The sequence below is a fragment of the Pteropus alecto genome, unplaced genomic scaffold (assembly GCF_000325575.1).
Source record: "Pteropus alecto unplaced genomic scaffold, ASM32557v1 scaffold24, whole genome shotgun sequence".
In the NCBI taxonomy this organism is placed as follows: domain Eukaryota; kingdom Metazoa; phylum Chordata; class Mammalia; order Chiroptera; family Pteropodidae; genus Pteropus; species Pteropus alecto.
In genome coordinates, this window is record NW_006439192.1 from 20,230,403 (window position 1) to 20,251,135 (window position 20,733).

At 35.8% G+C, this 20,733-nt stretch overlaps 1 protein-coding gene across 6 annotated transcripts in view; it reads right to left on the reverse strand.

Moving 5' to 3' along the window:
• Positions 1-6,521: 6,521 nt before the first annotated feature.
• Positions 6,522-20,733, reverse strand: part of SORBS2 (sorbin and SH3 domain containing 2) — a 299,053-nt gene continuing 284,841 nt past the window's right edge. For all 6 annotated transcript variants that reach the window (XM_006916395.3, XM_006916394.3, XM_015592904.2 and 3 more), the window contains 3 exons: positions 12,274-12,323; positions 8,359-8,465; positions 6,522-6,647 (listed from right to left, as the gene is read on the reverse strand). In XM_006916395.3, coding sequence (XP_006916457.1) covers positions 6,586-6,647; positions 8,359-8,465; positions 12,274-12,323 — 219 coding nt within the window. In that variant the 3' untranslated portion in view covers positions 6,522-6,585. The remainder of the gene's footprint in view (positions 6,648-8,358; positions 8,466-12,273; positions 12,324-20,733) is intronic.

The window sequence follows — 20,733 nt, forward strand, 5'->3', positions numbered from 1 at the left end:
CCTGAAGCCTATGAAGACATAACAAGCTTTGGATAGCTTCTTGATAGATACATAGAGAGAGATTCAGCCACCAAGATGAGTCCAGCAAATGAGTCACAAAGAGATAGTGCTTCAATACCTAATCTTATATTTTAAAGATTTTGCAAAATGTTGTTCAATGACCTAAGACTCCATAAAGTGTTTTATTACTGAATCTTCCAAACTCCCTGGAGGTCATCATCAAGCTCTGATTAATATGCAGACATATAAAAGACAATGGAGATAATTAAGATCGGAGATAAGGACTCTGCTCCCTGTCAGGGTTACTGCTAAAGACTCAGGATAGAGTCTATGCAAGTTTGTGTGTAATTAACAATGAGTAAGAAGATCTTGCTAAAGTTTTACCCCCTGGGACCTAGAATTGTTTTTCTTGCATTACTGAATATGCTACTGGTTGTTTTCTGTTGGGGTAGCTCTCTGTGTATGTGTGTATGCAGGGGAGAGGGGTCTCTTCTATGAAGGCATAAGCTGAACTGCTCAACAATGATCCTGTTCTGTCAGTTTTGAGTCAAAACTTGTGTATTTTGCTAACCCCCAGGATGATTTAGATGTTGCGTCCAACTGCCCTGTAGTTCACATATTTCTCAATTTAATATCTCTTTTCCTTTAGCCACTCCCTAGCTGTAAAAATGCCTAATGCATGTCATGGCTTATGGTAGGGAGCTAATAAATACTTTCTTTTCTCTCTTTGTTTTTTCTCTTCTTCCTTTACCAATTCTTCAAATTGCAACAGATTTTCTAGCCTAATGGTAATTCTGTAATTTTTGCCTCTTGTTTTGAATTAACTGTAGGTTCATGACTCCTGGGGATTGGCTTTGACTTTTCCTCACTTTTTAAATAAACCTTGATAATGTCAAATGAAAACATGATATATTCACTTTATTTCAGAGTCCTGCTCAATATTAAGTGCAGGTTATAAAACAATATGTTCAGTATGACCCCACTTGCCTGCATTACTATACACACGTTTGCGCATGGGCAGGCACACACGTACAGAAAAATACTCTGGAGTGATATGTTCCCAAGTGTAATCTTTATCCTAAAAAAAATGAGACTCTTAATGATTCTGTTTCTCTTTACTTGTTTTCTAATTTTTCCTACAATATGCATCTGTTGCTTGTGTAATTAAAAAAGTCATTCTCAAGCTTTCTATAATATCAGTGCAAGATCTGACACCCATCCACTGGTGTTGTTAATGGTAATTTATGTAAATGTTTATTTAAATTGGCACTTATTTTTGGAAGACACAGGGATAACTGAGTTACCCATCATATTTTAGGGAAAAAAGACGAAATAAGAACCTTCAAAGGAGCAGGTGAAGATTTGTTAGGCAGAGTTCTGTCTTGTACTGAAAGTTTTTTGGGTCAAGATATATGTATGCGCATGAGCTCAGATGGAACTTTCCTGAGCTATGGAGGGGCTGAATTTAGTAGTGAGCTAAGGCTCTCGGTCACTCAGTGAGTCACCCAGCAGAGAATGGCTAGTGTATCCCAGGGCTTTGTAGATTGAAAAGATGTCTAGTGAGCACACCGTGTTCCTAGAGCACGCCAGGCTTGCCTGTCTCCAAGTGGCTCAACAGTACCAAGCACTTTCCGAAGCCACCACCAGCTGCCGAGCTGGCTCACTGCTGACGGTCTCTAAGTCCTTAATGAATCACAGCCCACGGACAGACTTAAGTTCAGTTAAAAAAGGTCAATAATTGAAATCATATCCTCACAGGTCACTGTGTACTCTTAGAAACAAAGTTAGGTTTCCTTGGGGAAACACTATCGTACTGGATTGAGCATATACCTCTTATCATCCTGTGCCCAGCAAGATGCTGCTATGAGTGGGTGGCTGTTCATGACAGGAGAGCTTGTGAGAATGGTGGAGAGGAAAGGAGGCAGGTGGATGTAGCAGTTTAACTGGGAGTGCACAGTTTGAACAACAGAGTGTTTAGCACTCAGTGGTTTAGAAGAAAGAGTACAGGTTTGGGAGATAGATACACCAGATTCTGAATCTAATTTCTACCACATATTTTGTAATAATTTCTCTAAGCCTCAGCTTTCTCATCTGTAAAATGCACACAAAGCAGATTTCCTTTTAGACATGTTGTGAGGATAAAGACTTGGAATACATGTAAAATAACAGTCTGGTATATAGCAGACTTTCAATATTCCTTTCCCTCTCATCAGTTTCCAGGTTTTTTGCTGACAGCATAGACCAGGAGATTACAGACTTTTTCTGTAAAGGGCAGATAGTAAATATTTTAGTTTTGGTGGGCCAGGAAACAAAATTGAGGATTTTATATATATACTTACATAACAAAAAGAAAACAAATTTTACCAATGTAATAATAGTAGGGGAAAATTTTTCTAATATAGATATGTCTACTAGTGAAAACAAGGTGATTCTTTTTCTGAGGAGACATTTTACTTAATTGGGGTTCAAAGTTAGTGTTCCCTATCATCAAACTGATACCAATGTTCTTCTGTATAAACCATTCTTAACTTGTAGGCCATAAACCAACCAACAAACAAAACAGGTAGCAGGCTAAATTTGGTCCACAAGCCATAGTTTGCCAATTCTTGGCGTAGACTATTTATTAATAATGCCAATCTCTGCTTCTGCTCTGACCCAGCCATCCATGATGAACAAATAATTTGAAATCATAACTGATACATTAACAACTGTTAGAGGGCTACAACCTGGAAAGGATGGAATGATGAAATTTTTAAATGAACTAGCTCTAGGAAGCTTACAGAGTGTTTAGTCTATTTGAGCAAAGAGTCTTTAAAGACTATCTCCTTTTGTGGCTGAAATCTGGAAAACAGTAGGAAGAAATTATCAGGCCACATAAACTGACCACCTATGCAGAGAGATTAAGCCGTGAAAGATCACGGAAAGAAACAGTAACCAAAACAGGTTCTTTCTGCTTTCCATCAAATAATAAATGAACATGCCTGTTTTTAGTGAAGGAGAGCTAAAACTTGACACATAAAGAAAATATCAGAGGGTCCCTTCCTGGTGCTCTTCCTCTGAACTGGATGGCCAGTTAGTGCACAGATGTGAGTCCGAAGAGATAGAACCCGATCAATGGAGATAATGCTTTACAGGCCTCATTGTTGGGATTCACAACAATGGATCCTACTCTGCTGACCAAGGCAGTCGTTAGTAGCATAAGTGAGATGCATTAAGTAATTTTTGGTGTGTAATGATGAGTATGCATTGTCATAAAATCAAGTAAAATAGGTTATTAAGCTTCAATTCTGAAACGAAAAAATAATTCACTAGTCTACCCAGAATCCTGGCACCTACAATGAGGAAGCATGGCAGGAGGATCAAACCGTGGCTTCACCCATGGCAGTGCCTAGATGGCTGTGACAGAAACTGAGGCATACTGCAAAGCTGGGGAGGGCTTTCTGAGCTCAGTGCTTGGGTAAAGCTGAGGCTGCACCTAAGTGGATTTTACAGAGAAGCACAAATGATTAATTCTCAGGTGGGACAAGGAAATCAACATTTTGATGCACATGTTTTCAAAATCTCAGATTTATATTTTCAGAGTGCTGATCACAACAGATTCACTTGAAGAGAAATGAGAAGCAACCTCTGAGTGTGCAAACAAGCATCCCTCATTTTATCTGATTCATATTTACCTAAATTACCCACAAATGTGCTGATGAAAACAGGAGCAAAAGAATATTATGGGGCATATTCTTCACACAAAGGGAACACATATGAGTGGGAAGCTAATATACAGTGGAAATTATCCAGTGGAACAGAGGGGATCAGGGTGAACATTAAAGTGAGGCAATGCGACATCTTTGATAAATGAATTGCCATCCGAGGAACCTATGTGTTTCCTAATATGTGGTGATAGATGAGGTAGAGGGCTGAAACACACTGAGCTAGAAGGGACCAAGGTATATTAGAAAGATCCAAGAAGGAGAGCTAGCCACCTACTATTTGTGTGAGGAAAAGAAATGACACTCAACTACCACACATAATGTGAAATTCATTGAAAATTTGTGGGTGTTACGTGAGTCCGAAATGCCAATGGTGATAAGACTTTTTAGGGCAAGGATTTTAAATTTAAGATAGTCAAATCGGGAAAGTGTTTACACCTTGTAATTAATCTCTCCTTGGGAAAAAATAGCTGTTTATGAGGCAGAAATATTTTAAAATGTGTTGTTTTAGCAGAAGAACAATTTTTAGCCAAATGTATTTAGTGAGTGAGCTTTGGCAGTGGGTTGAAAAATATTTCTTCTCTGAGCTGATGAAGATACATCTTTTCTCCATTTGTGTGTTAAGAGAACACAGAGCAAATGCATTTTCTCTTAGTTTATCTAACAAATTGGGATAAAATACACAATTCACTTAAGAATACATGTCAAAAAGAAAAACAGAAGTGTACTTCCAAGAAAAATTTATTAGATCTCTATTCAAGAAAAACACAATGACCTTTGCTTGTAAGAATTCAAAGTCAATTACTTTGAAAGCCAGGTATGAATATTTTTTCCTTTTAAAATCAGATACAGAGAGTAGAAACAGTAATTTTTTTCTTAAATATGACAGGCAACAGATATTGAAGTATTTTTTCATAAATGGCATCAAAGATTATTATTCATTTATCAGCAAAGCTGCATGCAGTTGACCTAATTTCAAACCCAAAGCTTTTAATGTATAAAGCTGGTCATGAACTTGACAGTAATCAAGTTAGGCTACTCAAAGATGTTTCTTTACTTTCTTCCTAATGAAATTTCTTTTGAATTGATATTTATATACATTTCGGTTTGGCTGCTAAGATTTTTAAGTTCATAAACTTTTGCATAAATGCTATCTTATAGAATCACACTATCAAGGCGTGCTTATGATCTATGGGATATATAAAGGATAATATTTAGCTTAGTTTAAGTGAAGGATAATGACCAAATTAGAAAATTCCCTTGTTTTCTCAACATCTAGGTAGTCTGTACAAAAAAGAGCAAACATATGTACAAAATTCTAGAATCTACGTACATCGTGAAAAGATCAATCACTGTCCACAGAAGAAATGCCATAAAAAGTTTTATCTATAAGATGCTCAAGATCCAAATATGAATAGTTCTTAAGCAAAGTCATAAGAAATACAAAGCTAGTTCTCAGGGTATGTGTAATTCAGGCACTGTCAACCACATTAAATCTTTCAGGCTCCAATATCATTTTGTAAATTTCTACTTCAGGGCAGAAAATATAACCTGAATGATTTAACATTGCCTCTAAAAATTGCCTAATGTATTTCGAGGAAATATTTTACACACACCAGGAAAATCAGGCTCAACATATTCCTGTCCTCAAATGTAGCCAGGATTCTGAGTTCCATAGAAGAAAAATAATTATCATAGTAAAAATAATTGTATTGATCATAATCCTTGCTAAAACCAGCCTTAATACTTGTGATGCTTCTAAAGTACTCTATTTCTATAAAATAACATGTGAGATTCTTTTACATTTCCATAAACTGTACAACATATCATATGGATTGCCTATTCTCATACAATCGCAAATGTATATGTGTACACACAGTGAAAACTTACCTATGAGTATTGCTTACGGATACTTTCAAGTGTCTATATTACAAATCTTTGCACCTCTCACTAACACTGCTTTTATTTAAATTTTATCAGATAAATAAAACACTAAGAGCTCATTGTTCAAGATGCTGATTATTATATTTTAATATAAAATAGCAATGCAATTTTACAACACAATATTTTTTTTGTAGTCTAGCTAAACCTCTTATATTCTCATGATTATTATCAAAAGCTCTTATTCGCTTACTGTTTGCACTTCTAAAAAATACAAAAGAATTGCAGGAAAAGACTCCTGTTTGAAAACTCACATTCAATCAACAAAATCACACACATCCAAATTAACTTTCCTACTGTCGCTTTAGATTCTGGAATCACTGTGCATATTACAACATATAAGTGCAGGCAAACGATAGCTGAAGTACGGTTGTCATATTGCGTCAATCAGGACAGCAGGCAGCGCATGAGAGGAAAATATACTGCCAAGCTAAGAATGTGAAAATGCACACCACAGTCTCTAGTAATAAACCATTTTCTGGTTGCCAGAGGGGAGGACAGCTTCCAAAGTGGACCAGATGAAACACTTTCATTTTTTGCTTCAAATATTTAACCCTTTTGAAGTATGATGACTTTCTTTCCGATCCCAACATATAGACTTTTCAGCTTCGAGCAGAAAAAGTAGGAATATGCACTTTCACATAGAAGCAAGTCTGCCAATTTCCCCAAGGTGCGGAGGCTACCGCTACGTTGCTGGTGGTTCGGTGGCAGGTGGAGATGGTGATGGTGGGTGACTTCCTTTGGAAACGACAAGGCATGACAGCAGGAGGCCTGTGGGAACCTTTCAGGCAAGTTAAGCAGTTGTAGCATAACTTGGACTGTCAGGGTACCTACAGCAGACGGAGTAAGGGCAGTTGTAGCATAACTTGCCTGAAAGGTTCCCGCAGGCCTCCTGCTGTCATGCCTTGTCGTTTGCAGCATAAATAGGAAGGAGAGTGATTCACAGCCTCTTGACATAGTTTCCGGGAAAAGTACCAAAGAATTTGGTTCTTCTTGAGGTTCCTGAAAATAGAGACAATAAATGAAAGGGGAGTAAAACAGAGAAATATCAGTTCATATATGTGGGCTTGAAAACTCTTTATTTACAAGGCTTTGCTAAGAGAGCAAGCCCCGCAGGGTTTGGAAAAGAAGAAAACTCACTTCAAGATGTTAGGAAGACAAAGTAAGCGGTTTGTCTGTACCGCCTGATGCATTCATTGCCTCTTAGGCGTAAATGCTGTGCTTTCATTGCACCAGGCTAAAGAGAAAAGCTCAGCCTCAAGAACTGAAGGGAAAAGCGATCCTGCTGAGGAGGTAGCTTTTTAAAGTAGAGTGATGCTTAAGAATAATCATGCTCCATCATCAAAGCTGCTAGACAAGGATAAAGAATGGATTAGGAAAAACATTTGGGGGGCTACATTTTCAAGTAAAATCTTCTAAATAAAGGTGAGGCCGGCAGTGTGATATAACGGACTGGAAAAAGCACAAGGGCAGTGATCAAGAGGTCGGTCCCATCTCAACATGGGTGTAACACGAAGGCATTATTGGGATCATTGTACTATCCAGTTTTATTATCTCATAGAAGATCATGCTGAATGTCACATGATGCATTTACAAATAGCCCTGCCAGAGTCTCCGATAAAATAGAAAATTTGAACAATTTACAAAGTCACTATAGAAAAAAAGATAAACCCCTATCTGTGGATGGGCTTCTATTATCAGGTATATTTTCTAGTGTGAGCGAAACCAAATGCACAATGGCCATTATTATGATCGCTTTTGATTTCGAATGACATAATTCCTTAGAAATTTTTCGTGAAAGTTGGTGTAGTAAATTCTTCCTCAGGATTTCTAGATCAAACAGAGTGAACAAGGTCTCTGAGTTCTGTGTCTCATTTATGCTCTGCAACTTATTGTCTGGTTTGATGACGGCTTTTCTTTTTCCTTGTGTAGGTGAGCCATTTTACTTTTCTTCTAAGTGGGGAATTAATGGAAACAGAGGCAGAACCTTGTGACTGCAAATGTGGTTGTTGTTCTTTTAACATTTCCCCACTGATTGCCTGTCCATAAACAGCCTTCATTTCCTCATCTTCTGTCTCCTCCATCCTCCATCCTCCTATGCCTTTATTACTTTTTTATCCCTTTCCTTTCTGTCCTGGTATATGATACTCTTGTTTATAAATGTTCTTTCAAGAAATCTCTAGTCTTCTTCTAAGATGGTAAGAATAGGATTGTTTTTTTAAGTGGTCAGAATGGAACTTCTCTCTATTTCTACCACAAATTAAGCTAAGGCAAATCATTGGACTGTCAGGGTACCTACAGCAGACTGAGTAAATGGGTGAATTGTTCACTTCACTTCATTTTCTCAAATTAGATCCTCACTGCTGACAACTGACATTCTCCACTGAACAGCGTATTAATATTTCTTCTCATCTAAAGGACATTTATTGTTTTTGTTCTTAAATCTCAGTCTTTCCTGGTTGGTGCTATTTAAAGAACACTTCTCTCAGTTGAACTGGAAATAAAACTAGCGGAAACTTACATATACCTGAAAGAGTCAATACTAAACTATATTAAAAATACAATTGCCTTGGGAATACACAGTGCATGTGAATGTATGAAAGATCAAAGCCACAATGAAATCAAAGAAAGCTTAACTATCACATCAAGCAAATGAACAAACACAAGCGCATTTAAAATGGCTAAATGTGTCTGAAAGGAAATGTACACATACCCACAAACCATCCGTCATCACATTTTTCCATCACATCAATGACATCACTTTCTCTGAGCTCCAGCTCATCTTCATTCCTAGGAGTATAGTTATACAGAGCCTGAAACCTTAAACAGAACAAATGGATGTTTGAAAAAGATCTTTATAACTTTGTGAAGCTATAGAAAATATACTCTATTAATTTTACTTTCAATATTTCTATTCTTATTAACATATTATAATTAGGTAATATAAGTCTTTGGTAAGCATGGAAAGTAAATAGAAATATTTAGACTCTCGTGGGAATTAAATTACTCTATTAGCGTTTCAAAGCTCACAATGAGGAATATTCATGGAAGATCATACATCCATGTATTGGATTAAAACATTTTAACATTATAAATCAGACCTGCCTTTTAATTGTCCATCTATCATACAGACATTAAATAAAAGTGCAGAATATGAAAGAAATGCTAGGTGCATTACTCCTACGCAAAAACATGGGATTATAGTTTTAGCTGGCCATAATCAGAAGGAAATAATTGCAGCTTGCGAGCTGAATTTTCAAATGATTCTATATTGAGATGTACAAAATGTCTCAGACATGTGTCTTCTAAATCATTGTGTGAGAATTACTATGAAAAAGGTTATTTTTTTTTCACCAGGAGTAATTCTTTAAAGTGGTTTAGCTTCATAGTTTGAATCCGTGTTTACTGAGGATTTAGAATTTGAAAACTTGATATAATTCACTTATGAAATCAGGTGCATGTATTCTATGCTCAATTATCACTGACCTAATCTGAAACAGTAGATTATAGATATCAATTCTTTTTTAAAATGGGTCCCTGAGAAATTGTGTTTGATATAAAAACTCTCTTGACATAATTGCATATAAAAAAGAATTATCGATAGAATGCTACCAGTTTCCTTCCTTGTCTGAATTCTTTGGGAATATATATTTCGTTGACATTAATCGACAACAAATTCAGACATTGAATTTGTGGTAATAAAATAGCTTGTATTTTAATGCATATTAACATGGACTGACATTTTGGAAAGTGAAGGCACAGATTCTAGCAGCTGAGAAGGTCAGGAAGCATGAGCTATGCAGTTAAGATGAAAACTTCATAGCGCTATTAAAATATTACCAATACTGTGAGGAGGATTTTTAAAAATCAGTGAATTTGTTTCTGCTGCTCTTCATAACAGTTATGTTAACTCTGCCAATGCAAGAAAATAGGAACCACATTTCAAGGCACTTTGGATTCTTTAAAGCCAACTTTAAAAAGTTGACAATATTGAATTCTGCTCAAGAACAAGAATGAATTATTTCTAATTACTTCATTCAGTCAGAAAGTTGTGTTTTGGTAGAACAAAACTATTCCATCACTTGAACCCAAGCATCACATCATAAATCAGGAACATGGTTCCCTTGGCTTTCCTCTCTGTCTGAACTTTTTGAGCTTGGGGCACCTGGATAGAGTTGGCTTCCATGGAGGTGTATGGGAAGAGATGCGACGCCCAACACCCTTCCTAGAAAACATTACCTTCCCTGGGCTGGTACCAAAACCCGAAATTCTAACACTAGAGATTTCTTCCCATATTAATATTTTGTCCTCCTAGTAAATCTTTTCAGCCACTTGTACTCTTAAGATTGGGCCTCAGAGGTCTTTTGTTGAGAGATGATTCTGGTTGTACAGAGGAAGGAGAAAGGTAGCCATAATCTCAGAGCAGCGCTGAAAAAGACAAGGAGGTACAGAACACCTGCGTTACTTAGTTTGGGTGTTTGCATGGAGCCAGCCCTGGTGGGAGTCTTCAAATTATTTTGTTTGCTTTAAGGATTTGACTTTGAAGGCTTTTAGGTGAAGGGATGGTATCTTTTGTATATTCATGGGGAAAGTTGATTTCAATATAGTTCCTTTCCAGTTTCACATTTGAGGGAGATAGTCATTCATTCCTGGGCTGCTAATTCAATGGATATAGATCACATTCTGTGATTGAGCTTTTCAGGCTTCGGCTTTCACCCAGGCATGACTCCAACCACGTTCAGAGACAGGCCTCTTAAGGCCACAAACTCCAGCTGCTTGAAGAATCTCAAGGTCCCAAGAGCTAAAAAAACCAAAACTGGCATGAACTCCTACTTCATTTTGGTATGACAAAAGCCAGCATGCTTGTCAAAATTACTTACCATTGTAGTTTAGTTGGACTACAAAAAAAATTAAAAAAAAATTTTTTTTTTAATTGGGAGTTTCATGGAAACATAAACAAACTTCTGGAAATCCTCCTGCCTCTGTCAGCTTTCGAAATCAGTGTTGCACGACAAGAAATGCAGTTGAATTACAATTTAAAAAATGCTATTTTGAAAGATGTGTTGGTGAGATGAATGATGGTGATGGGGTCAGGATGCCTCAAAAGAAATTTGTCTTTTACATAGGGAATGCTCAGCCAAACTTGGAGCTTTCTCTCTAATTTGCAACTTTTTCTCTAACATATTTTACCACAGTTCTGAATTGTAGTGACATTATAACATTATCCCTATTTTCACTCAAAATCTTTTTTTTTTTTTAATGAAAAAGATCAAGCGACATCCCATTGTCCCACTATTCGAGATTGTAATTAAACAGAAATTTAATAAAGAATATTTTGTAATGTTCAAAGCAGGACTGTGAAAATGCGCCTTCTCCCACCTGTAAGCTTTGTGGTTTCATAAACACTCATATGACCTGGATCGAAAGTATTAACTCCATATTACATGAAACAGTGCAACATAAAACATCTATTAATTCATAGAATCCTTAAAAGCTGCTAATATAAAGTGTTGATAATGCAATGAAGCTAAACAGGCCTAGAATTTATTTTTTGTGATATGATCCCATCATCGCTTGTGTAAATAAGGAAACAAACTGAAACTAGAATTACTGGTCATATTTAAAAATTTTCCAGTTAGATGACATTTTAAATGATTCTTATTTCTAATACGTTCTTTTCTAGTCTTTTTCTTAACAAGAAAACCTTCTGGCTATACTCGGTGAGAATGTCTCAGATGAGAGATGATTTCTAAAGGGCATGCTTTTAGCAAAGTGCCGGGTCTGTGAGAAGTGAGGAAGGAATGGGTGGTGATGAAGGCACCTGGCCACACACCAGGCCCTGCCGACTGGCTCTGCTCCAGGAGAGCAGAGATTGGGCAGTGGGCTGGAGGCTTACTGCTTGCTTGTGCTCAGGTACACTGGACGAAGTTCAATTCTGTACATGCCCCTTCCCAGGGGTCTAGCTCCTGACACACAGAATAGGCAGGAGCCAATAGGTAGTATACCAGCTCTGAACATCTCTTATGGGAAAAATGAAGCAGAAAAAGACACACAAAATATGAGAGTCTTAAAGACTTGACTTTTTACGTATCAACAAGGAGAGGGAATTTGAAAGTGTGAAAAGGCATTTAAATGAACAACAGCAAATGTTTTAATACTGCCATTTCCAGAGACTCTTTTCAGAATGTAACTTCGGAATTGTCACCAATTTATCACGTTAGGTCTACTGTTACATTCTCCTGCTCTCCAAATATGTACAAAAACAATGTTAGAACATTTTCCGTGACTGTAAAGCTGTAGTTCTTGGAATCTACATGGTGAGTAGAACAGAGAAGGAGACAGATTCATAAATCTTAGGAATCACTGCAGCATTGGAAGCTTTTTCTAATACATAAATCAAAGTCCTCTCTGTAAAATCATGGGTTTCTTTTTAAAATTAGCTTCTGCTCTCTCTCTATTATAAAAGATGGAGATTATGGCAATTGCTCTTAATCTAGGAGGTTTCATGTTAGCTACTTTGATCTCTTTCACTTACAAAATTGTACCATCCTCTCTATTTTGGTACATCAGTCGTCCATTTTGTGGGTCAAGGTTAGTCTTGAATTTAAAAGATAAGAAGAATACTTACGGTTCCCCCCCACCTTGAATGTTTTCATGAGTGAACACAGGACGCTGTGGCTGAAATGAAATGATTTTCAATGTAATCAATGTTTAAACTGGTACTAATTAAAAGATAATTTGGGTAATGGCATGGTACTTTTCCTGACATTTGATATTTCCTGTTGTAAAAAACCAAGAGGAATTAAAAAAAACAAATAAAGGTTTTCTGCAGGATCAGTAATTAAAATATTTTGAAGAGTGCTTTAAATTAATTCAAAATAACCAAGGTTCAAATGCTTTGAACATATGTACAATCTAGTCTGCTCAAGCTTTAAGGAAACATCAGGGTTTAGTCTCATTGATTTTTCAAAGGCCAGGAATATGGCAAAAACATAGACACCAAACCACTAGAACGAGAAGTCTGGACACCCTCATACAACCTTATTCTTCAGCGTTTTCTCAAACAAGCAGAAAATAAAACACATTCAATCTAACAGCAAAGTATCCGCATTCATTCTAATGTACTTTTTCTTCACAGACAACATTTTCACATATGGTACAGATGAAAATATTGATAGGCAGACATCCCATGCTACATTTGAACTAACACTCTCTGTTCTCAGTGTGGGGAAAACACATGCATTTTTAAAAAGAGAAAACAGAGAACTTTAAATAGAATGCAACGAACAATATCCAGGTAACATGTAACATTTTACCTTAGAAGAGAAATATTGGTAGAAATTCCCAGTGCACTGAACTCTCAAAAGAGTTTCCTTTCTTTTTAAACTAAGCATCAAGACCAGTATCTGTAATAGATACTTATAATATTGGAAATGACAAGCCTTAGCATCCCATATATCCACAAAAATATTGCAATGATGAAAATTAACATGCTAGTTGAATATGTAAAGTTGATGTCCTTTATACCTACTACCTAAATGCTACCTTTTAGGGGGACAAAAATTATAATTCATTCACAACGCATTTCAAAAGGATTCTCTTCTAAATGATGGCTACATGGTAAAATGAGATAAATCAGACTTTGAATGGCAATTATAAAAGTGACTACTTGCTGACTACTGAATTAGTTATTAGGTCCATGGCCTTAAGACATCAGGACTAACTCCTGGATCCCAGAGTTTTGAGTGGATTACTGACAGGCTGGGAATTTCCCCTGCAAATTGTTCATAGAGACCATACTAGCTCAAGAATGGATGGGGGACTCTGCGGTTCCTTTCAGTCTATGGGTCTATAATCTGCTCCTTTCCTAAATTCTTTATCTACTCCTTTCCCACCCAAGCTGTCTATCTAGCGTAAGAAGACTAAGTACTTATATTACTAAAAACTTTAAGCTTTGACTGTATTAATTAAAAGTGTTTACTAACAGTATTCTTAGAAATTTCACTCAATAGTCTGTGCATGGAATATATAAACTTAAGACTAAAGAATGGGTAAAATTGATTGGACACATGTATTACTTAAGAGAGTACAATACTTTACTCCTATAAATCAACACAAAATTACTAAAAATATATCTATTATTAAAATGATAAAATATACTATTGCAAAAATGATTATACCATTTTCAACCATTTTATGGTCATTTAATTCAACATGTTATTAAATCAATTTAAATATATGAAAAGAAGCAAATATGTCATTTATAAGTCTATATGCTATTATATTTCTTCAAGTTCTCATTTAATCATATATATACATAACTTTTATACAGACATAAGATATGTGTATATTAATTGCTATTAATATTTTATAATAATTTTCTAGAAAATCTTCATTCTCATTTTAAGTCACTGCAAATAATTCTCCCTTACATAAATGCATATACATATTTTAAATACTCTTAACCATTTTTCTCTTTTTTGTTTTGAAGTTAAGATTTTCCAGCCTTTTTTAACTATCATAAATAACAATGCTATAAATATTTTATACAGAGAACTATTTTCCTCTTTTGAACCATTCCTTAGAATACATTTCTAAAAGTAAAATTTCTGGTCAAATTATATATTTAAGGCATGTGATATTGAAAATGCTCACATTAATCGTTCAAAAATACAGTGTATAAAAATGTAACTTAAAAAACAATTTAAATGCTGTATTTCAAATCATATACCAAGATAGGTACTATTCTCTCACAGAAACTATCATAACCATTTTTAGTGCATAACAAACTTACAAATGAGAAATATTATGTGTTCTTGTCTTAAGAGAAAATGTTCGTAAAGTATATTTCATTATGTTCTAAACATGGCATGCTTATTTCCACATTAAATCATTCCAATGTTTTACAGTTGAGTGAAAGTTTGACTTTTACATCATGGCATCTGGGGCTTAGAAAAAGCAATTTCATTGCTCCCCTATGTTGAAATGTGAATACAACTTTAAAAATCAGATTTCTCATTAATATGAAACAATCTGCTTTTAAAATTAGTATAGCACATTTTCGTTATCATCATTACAATTTTACTGGTTTAATTCCTTCAATTCAACTCATTTCATAAATCATTTGAGTGACTCATCCCTTTGACAATTATGAAGGGCTGTTGCAGAAGTATGTGACTCCCTTAATTCCATAGGCCTCTATGTGTTAAGAACTTGTGTTCCTGGGTGCACCGGCCAGGATGGCCTTGCTTTCACCTATCTTTCCCAATATGTCTTTTCCTTCATGTCATTTAAAAAGGAGCCTCCCTTCTCTTGTTTTTTATTTTTCTGAATCACCAGTTTTCTATACTGTTTACTCAGGCCAGGATTTATCACAGCTTTTATTAGCAGAGAAGTTGTGTATCTAAAATAACAGTAAGTTTGAGAACTTTTCTAAGTTCCATCTTTAATAGGAGTCATCTCCATGTGAACCTATAACTAGGAACCAGCTTTGAGGAATGATGACATTGCAGTATTTGAACTGATGTATTTTAAAGTATTTGATCAATAGAGGAATAAGTAGCCTTAACAGGTATTTGCAAAGGCACATTTGTGTCTTTCTGGTGTTGGCATTGGCTGTATAACTTTGGATATGCACCTACGCTTCCTTATTTCTAAATCAAGGAGTTAATAAGATGATGATTAAGATCTTGCTTGTTCCCCTCAGGGAATTCACAAAAGAATCCCCATTTCCACAGACATATATGTCTTCTGTTATGTATAGGTGCCATTATCAACCTTACCTAATTCATTAGTTAGAGAGCTATGACAACTCACACTTACTAGTTAATGCTCAAATGTCTCAGTCATTTAAAAAAAATAGTAATAACTTAACTTCATTTTGCAGATCAGTAAACCAAAACCCAAAGATAATTTCTTAATATCAGTAAAAAGAAGTAACGAATTATAATTTTGACTTGCACTCTCTATTGCGTGAAAGATTACTGTAATGAAATAGATGACCTAAGCTGGTTAAAATCAGTATTTTTATTTTGCCTTTTAAGCAATTGTTTATGTTCTGTGTGAATATTTAAGTGAATTATCTTAGGAGGCCATCTTTTTTGCCTTTCTCCTGGTGTCACAACTAGGGGCACAAACCTTGAGGAAAAGATCTGTAATGTATCTGCACTCTACTGCCACCTAATGGTGAGTACTGCAGCAACATGCTAAGAGTTTATGCCTTGGACAGCTTTGACCAAGTTCCTTCAGCCTGGATTCATTTTGAAAGGATATTTTAAAGACCACAGAGAAATGTGGAATAGATAGTCATCTCGTTTTCTTATCGTGTCTTTCCCTTCTTATGTTTAAATTCTTGATAAAGGATCAATTTTTAGGCTCCAGTTACTCATAACTTCTTAGCAGTTTTGTGATAAATATAAAACAATATACATTTGTGACATTCAGAGAGGCTCATGTGAACTGTAAATTTATAAAAGTGGTTTTCAAGTTAACAGATGATAGTGTGCTGGAAGTTTTGGGTGAGAATTATATCATGCTTGTGTTATCGATGAATCTTAAGAGTACAATAAAATTAGAAAATCCAATGAGAGGCATCAGGCTATTTTCATGGAAGCCTGAATATTTACTTTTTTCTTGGCAGTGTAACAACTTTCTTTGCCCTCTTTTAGTGTAGCTATTTCCTAATGTTGTCGAAATGGGTAGAAATGAGACAGGTGTTAAACACACGCTAATTTTTAAAGCCAGAACCAAATCACAAACCACTGATCAAAAAGGAAGCTGGTTTGAAATATCCTAAAATCTCTGGTATCAATAAGATATGTACTTTCCTTGCTCAGACGGTGATACAGTTTGTCTCAAACCCACATATTTATCTATGCAAAGGCATCTCTAGAAGATTAGATAGATTCTTAAATATTTCTTACTTTACATTTATATTTATTTATAAATAAATTCTTTAAAAAGATTGACTGTTACTTTAACTACTAATGTGGGAAAAATCTTTCAAAGAATTATAAGCAGTTCTAGAGTTCTTAAGTCATTTTTTTCCCAGAAAATGTTAGTTGTTCTTGCCAACTAGAATTTGATGAACTTCTAAAACAGTATCATGTTTATGCTTATAGGTTTATTTTTCTTCCTTAAATTATGAAGGTAAAACACAATTTTGCATAAATGTTAAGAATATAGAATATTTATGTCCACACAAACACATATACAAATACATAATGCAAAAATTGGGTAAAGAAAAACATTTAAGGTGACCCAAAGCATACCATCTCATTGACCCATGGGAAATTTGTGAATGAGCCATATTAATTGTGGAAAAGCTTTCTTTTCATTTTGGCTCTGGAAAGTCCTTTTGTGGAGTCTAATAATCTCTTCAAATCAACATTTCTCTTTCTCTTTGGCAACACAAATCTCTGCCTCAGACACAAAACGAGGTCTTACAATACAAAGCAAAAAGCACAAACATAACATAACCACAGAGAAGTGTCTGCAGTTTTAAAAAGCGGAAAAGGAAATCTTTTTGCAATCAAGCCCTTAAAAGGTTGCAGAACCACAGTCCTGTAATAGAGCACGTAAGGTTAAACCAGGTCCATCAAAATAGAAATGTAAAAGAACTGACTTATGCAGAGATGAAAATTCCCAAACTCCTTGGCTGCCTTCCTCAGAATTGATAGTACCATTTAGAATGCATTTATTTTAAAGTGCTGTAGATGCTATAGAACTAAGTAGTTGAAGAGAAAAGTAATTTAAGTTCAATCAAAGCTGCCAAGAGAAAGGAGTAACCTGGAGTCCAGAGCAGCAGCAGTGGCTTAAAAAGGGTCATGGAGTGAATGTAGCACATATTGCCAGAGTAACAAGATATTTGTAACGAGGCTTGTGGATTTTAAAAAATCCAAATAAGCTGAATGACGTAGAAGCAAACATTACCATAAGTGTGTAATTCGGAATAAGACTGGCGGCAGCTCTATTCTTTGCACTAAAAACAGTGACTGGAAAGCAGTGATTTATAGAGAACGTTTGCACAGAAGCGTGAGACGACGTAGAAGACAACATACACTACACCCTTACTTGTCTAATGGAGAATTTGGTCATGTCCTTTTGGATTTGGGGAAGCTTACACACACATATAAAAGGGAAGCACCTTACACAAACACTTTGGGTAGGATTTTTGTGCTGATCTGGTTTCGTATCTCATCATCAGTTAGTCACTTCATCTCAAGGGTACATTTGCCCTATGTTACTGGCAAAGCACAGCAAGGACAAGTAAGGAAGAGTCAGCCCACGGAGGAGGATGTGTGTGGGCCGGGAGCTTGGCTCAAGGTGGGGCAGTCCGTCCCTACCCTGTGGGAACCGCTGAGCCCTCTGACAGGCGAGCTGCAGGATCTCCTAGCCGTCACTGGGCTACGCGGAGGCTTACCCAAGACAAGTATCTCGTTTTTTAAGTCAGCCTGGAAAAGCCATAAGAAGTTAGTTAGTTCTCATCCTCATTCTACAGACTTCAGGAGGAGCTTTCATATTTTGATTTTCATGCACACTCAGCATGCCAAACTCCTGAATGACAGCAAAGAGGGAAGAGTGTAACAGTCTGCAGACTGCTCTTCGGGCTGCCCATACTTTTCACACCACAATCATCAGTTCCGCTTTAATCCGTAACTCACAGGCAGAGCAGAGAAAGATTTATAGAGGGAAGTTAGCACTGAGAAGGTGTTTGAATGCAACGCACATGGCTAAGAACTTGTACAAGAAAACTTATGTCTTTAATAGAATACTTAACAATTGGGTTCAAGATACCCTCAGACCTGACCTGCTTTTTCTGTGCTTATTTGAATAGATGCAAGGTAAGACAAAAGGAAGTTTTGCTTAATATCCATCAGATTTCATAGAAAGTGTCAGTCTTTGTTGGGGGAAATTTTTCTAATGAAACACATAAAAAGAAAATATGCTTTATTGGGGAAAATGATGAAATATAATTAAATATTGAATATTGTCCTAACTCCAAGCACTGTGTGACTATTTTGGTATTCTTACAAAGTAAGATTTTGAATATGACAGTGAATAAGCTGACCTTCTATGCGTGTGAGTATGCTTTGTTTTCTTTTCAAAAGTGGTTCAAGATCTAGCAAAGTATTTCCTAGTATTTGATTTGGCTCATGAGAAATTTTAGCAGGACTAAAAGACTTTTAAATAAAAGTGTGTGGTTTTCTCAACTCTCATTTAGAAAATTTTCATAATAATTAATGATTGACCTCAAATCTCCGGTCTCTGGGGGTGAATGAAATACATTAGACATTTTTCTTTTAGGGTTGTAGCAGAGAAGGCCTGGTGGTCTCCAATATCCATCCTCTTTGTCCATCCTCAGTAGTGGAATCCTGGATGTTAGGTAGGCAAGTGACCATTCTGAACAATTTCCCAGCCTTCTTTGTACTTAGATGTGCTCATGTGATAAGTTCTGAGAGATGGGAGATGTGCAACTTATGGGAAGTGGCCTGCAAGAGAGAAGGCACAAGCTCTTCTCCTCTTTTCTCCTTCCTGCTGGCTGGAATGAGGAAGGGACTGTTGGAGCCGGTGCAGCCACTTTGGAACATACCGTAGAAGCCTCTCATTGAGGACGATATTGTGCCAAAATAAAATGGAATCTCCTGGGTTCTCTAATGACTCCAGAGACACAAACCAGCCCTGGATGCCTTAAATTTATGCATAAGAGAAATGTACTTCTACCTTGTTTTAACTTATAATTATTTTGAGTTTTCTGACAATCTAGCTGCCCCAGTCTTGACTAATACAGAGAAGATTGTCTATAAACATCAGGGCTCATAGAGAAAAATACCATTTAGCTGTTGAAACGATGTGGATAAACAGCTGCAAAGATCATTTGACTATATGAGGAAGAATCAGGGCTTAATTTTATGTTGGAAACTATGTTCAAGGGGATCACCTGCTGATGGGATGACTTTAAGGTAAGGAGATTTCCTCATGGGAGTTTATTGGAAGAAATCCAAGGAAGAGCCTTTCGCTCTCTTAATAAAGAGCTTCCATTGCAACTTGAGTCCACACACTATAAGCCCCTTTTCCAAAATATTCTCTCAGATGGAATTGGAAGCTAAGCTTATAAAAAGTTGAGGATTGCAATAATTTTTATTATGAAAATTTTTACTATGAAAAGGCATTATTAAAAAAAGATGCTCAAAAGGCTAGAGAAAATATTGGATTCTGATTGATATATCAAACTCATAATTTATATGTACATTTCAGTCTTCTGTCATTTATAAAGTGGTGGTAAATTTTACTTTTATGGAAGATTTTGGATGGCATATGACAAACTTACAGTCTCAGAAAATGCTTTAAAAGAATAAAATGACATTAAATTAACATAGATTAAGTAAAACAATGGTTGATAGGGGTTGATAAAATTGTTGTAATGATTTCATGTCTACTATATTGTTCCTATTAAAACATTATTAGAGTTTTATTTTCTTTTTGCTGTTAAGGCTAGGTTACTTTTCTTTGTAATGAGCATACTTCTAACATTCTTGAAATGGAAGAAATAGGAAGCCTTAAAGGACTTGAGTCAGTAGTTTGCTACTGTGTCAGATGTGGGGCTAAACTATAATAATGGTCTAAAATGTGTAGTTGATTCAATTTGTATTTATATTTACAAGCACAAATAACTTCAGTCAACTTATATTCTCCCTATGACTAGAAAAATAGATTTATAAGGTTTCAAAAAAACTCAGTGGCTGATTAAAAATTAACATGTGCTCTCAAACCATAAGATAAAATAGAGAAAAACAACTTCATTTTTCTGGAGTTAGTTATTTGATGTAGTTATTAAAGTATTCTTTTAAAACATCGTTATCACGAACACCTCCATTCTCTCATGTCATTCTGCAAACAACTGAAATATAAAGTGTACATGAGATGAGCTTGGTTCTTGCAAGAGAGTAAACCTTTTTAAAGCTTGGTTTTGTTCTCGATACTGCAATGGTAAGTCCTCCATTTCTCCAAATTAGAGAACCCAGATTCGATTATAAAGTTACTTTCTTACTTACTGACTAAGCTAAAAGGCTGGAGAAAAAGTAGGGAA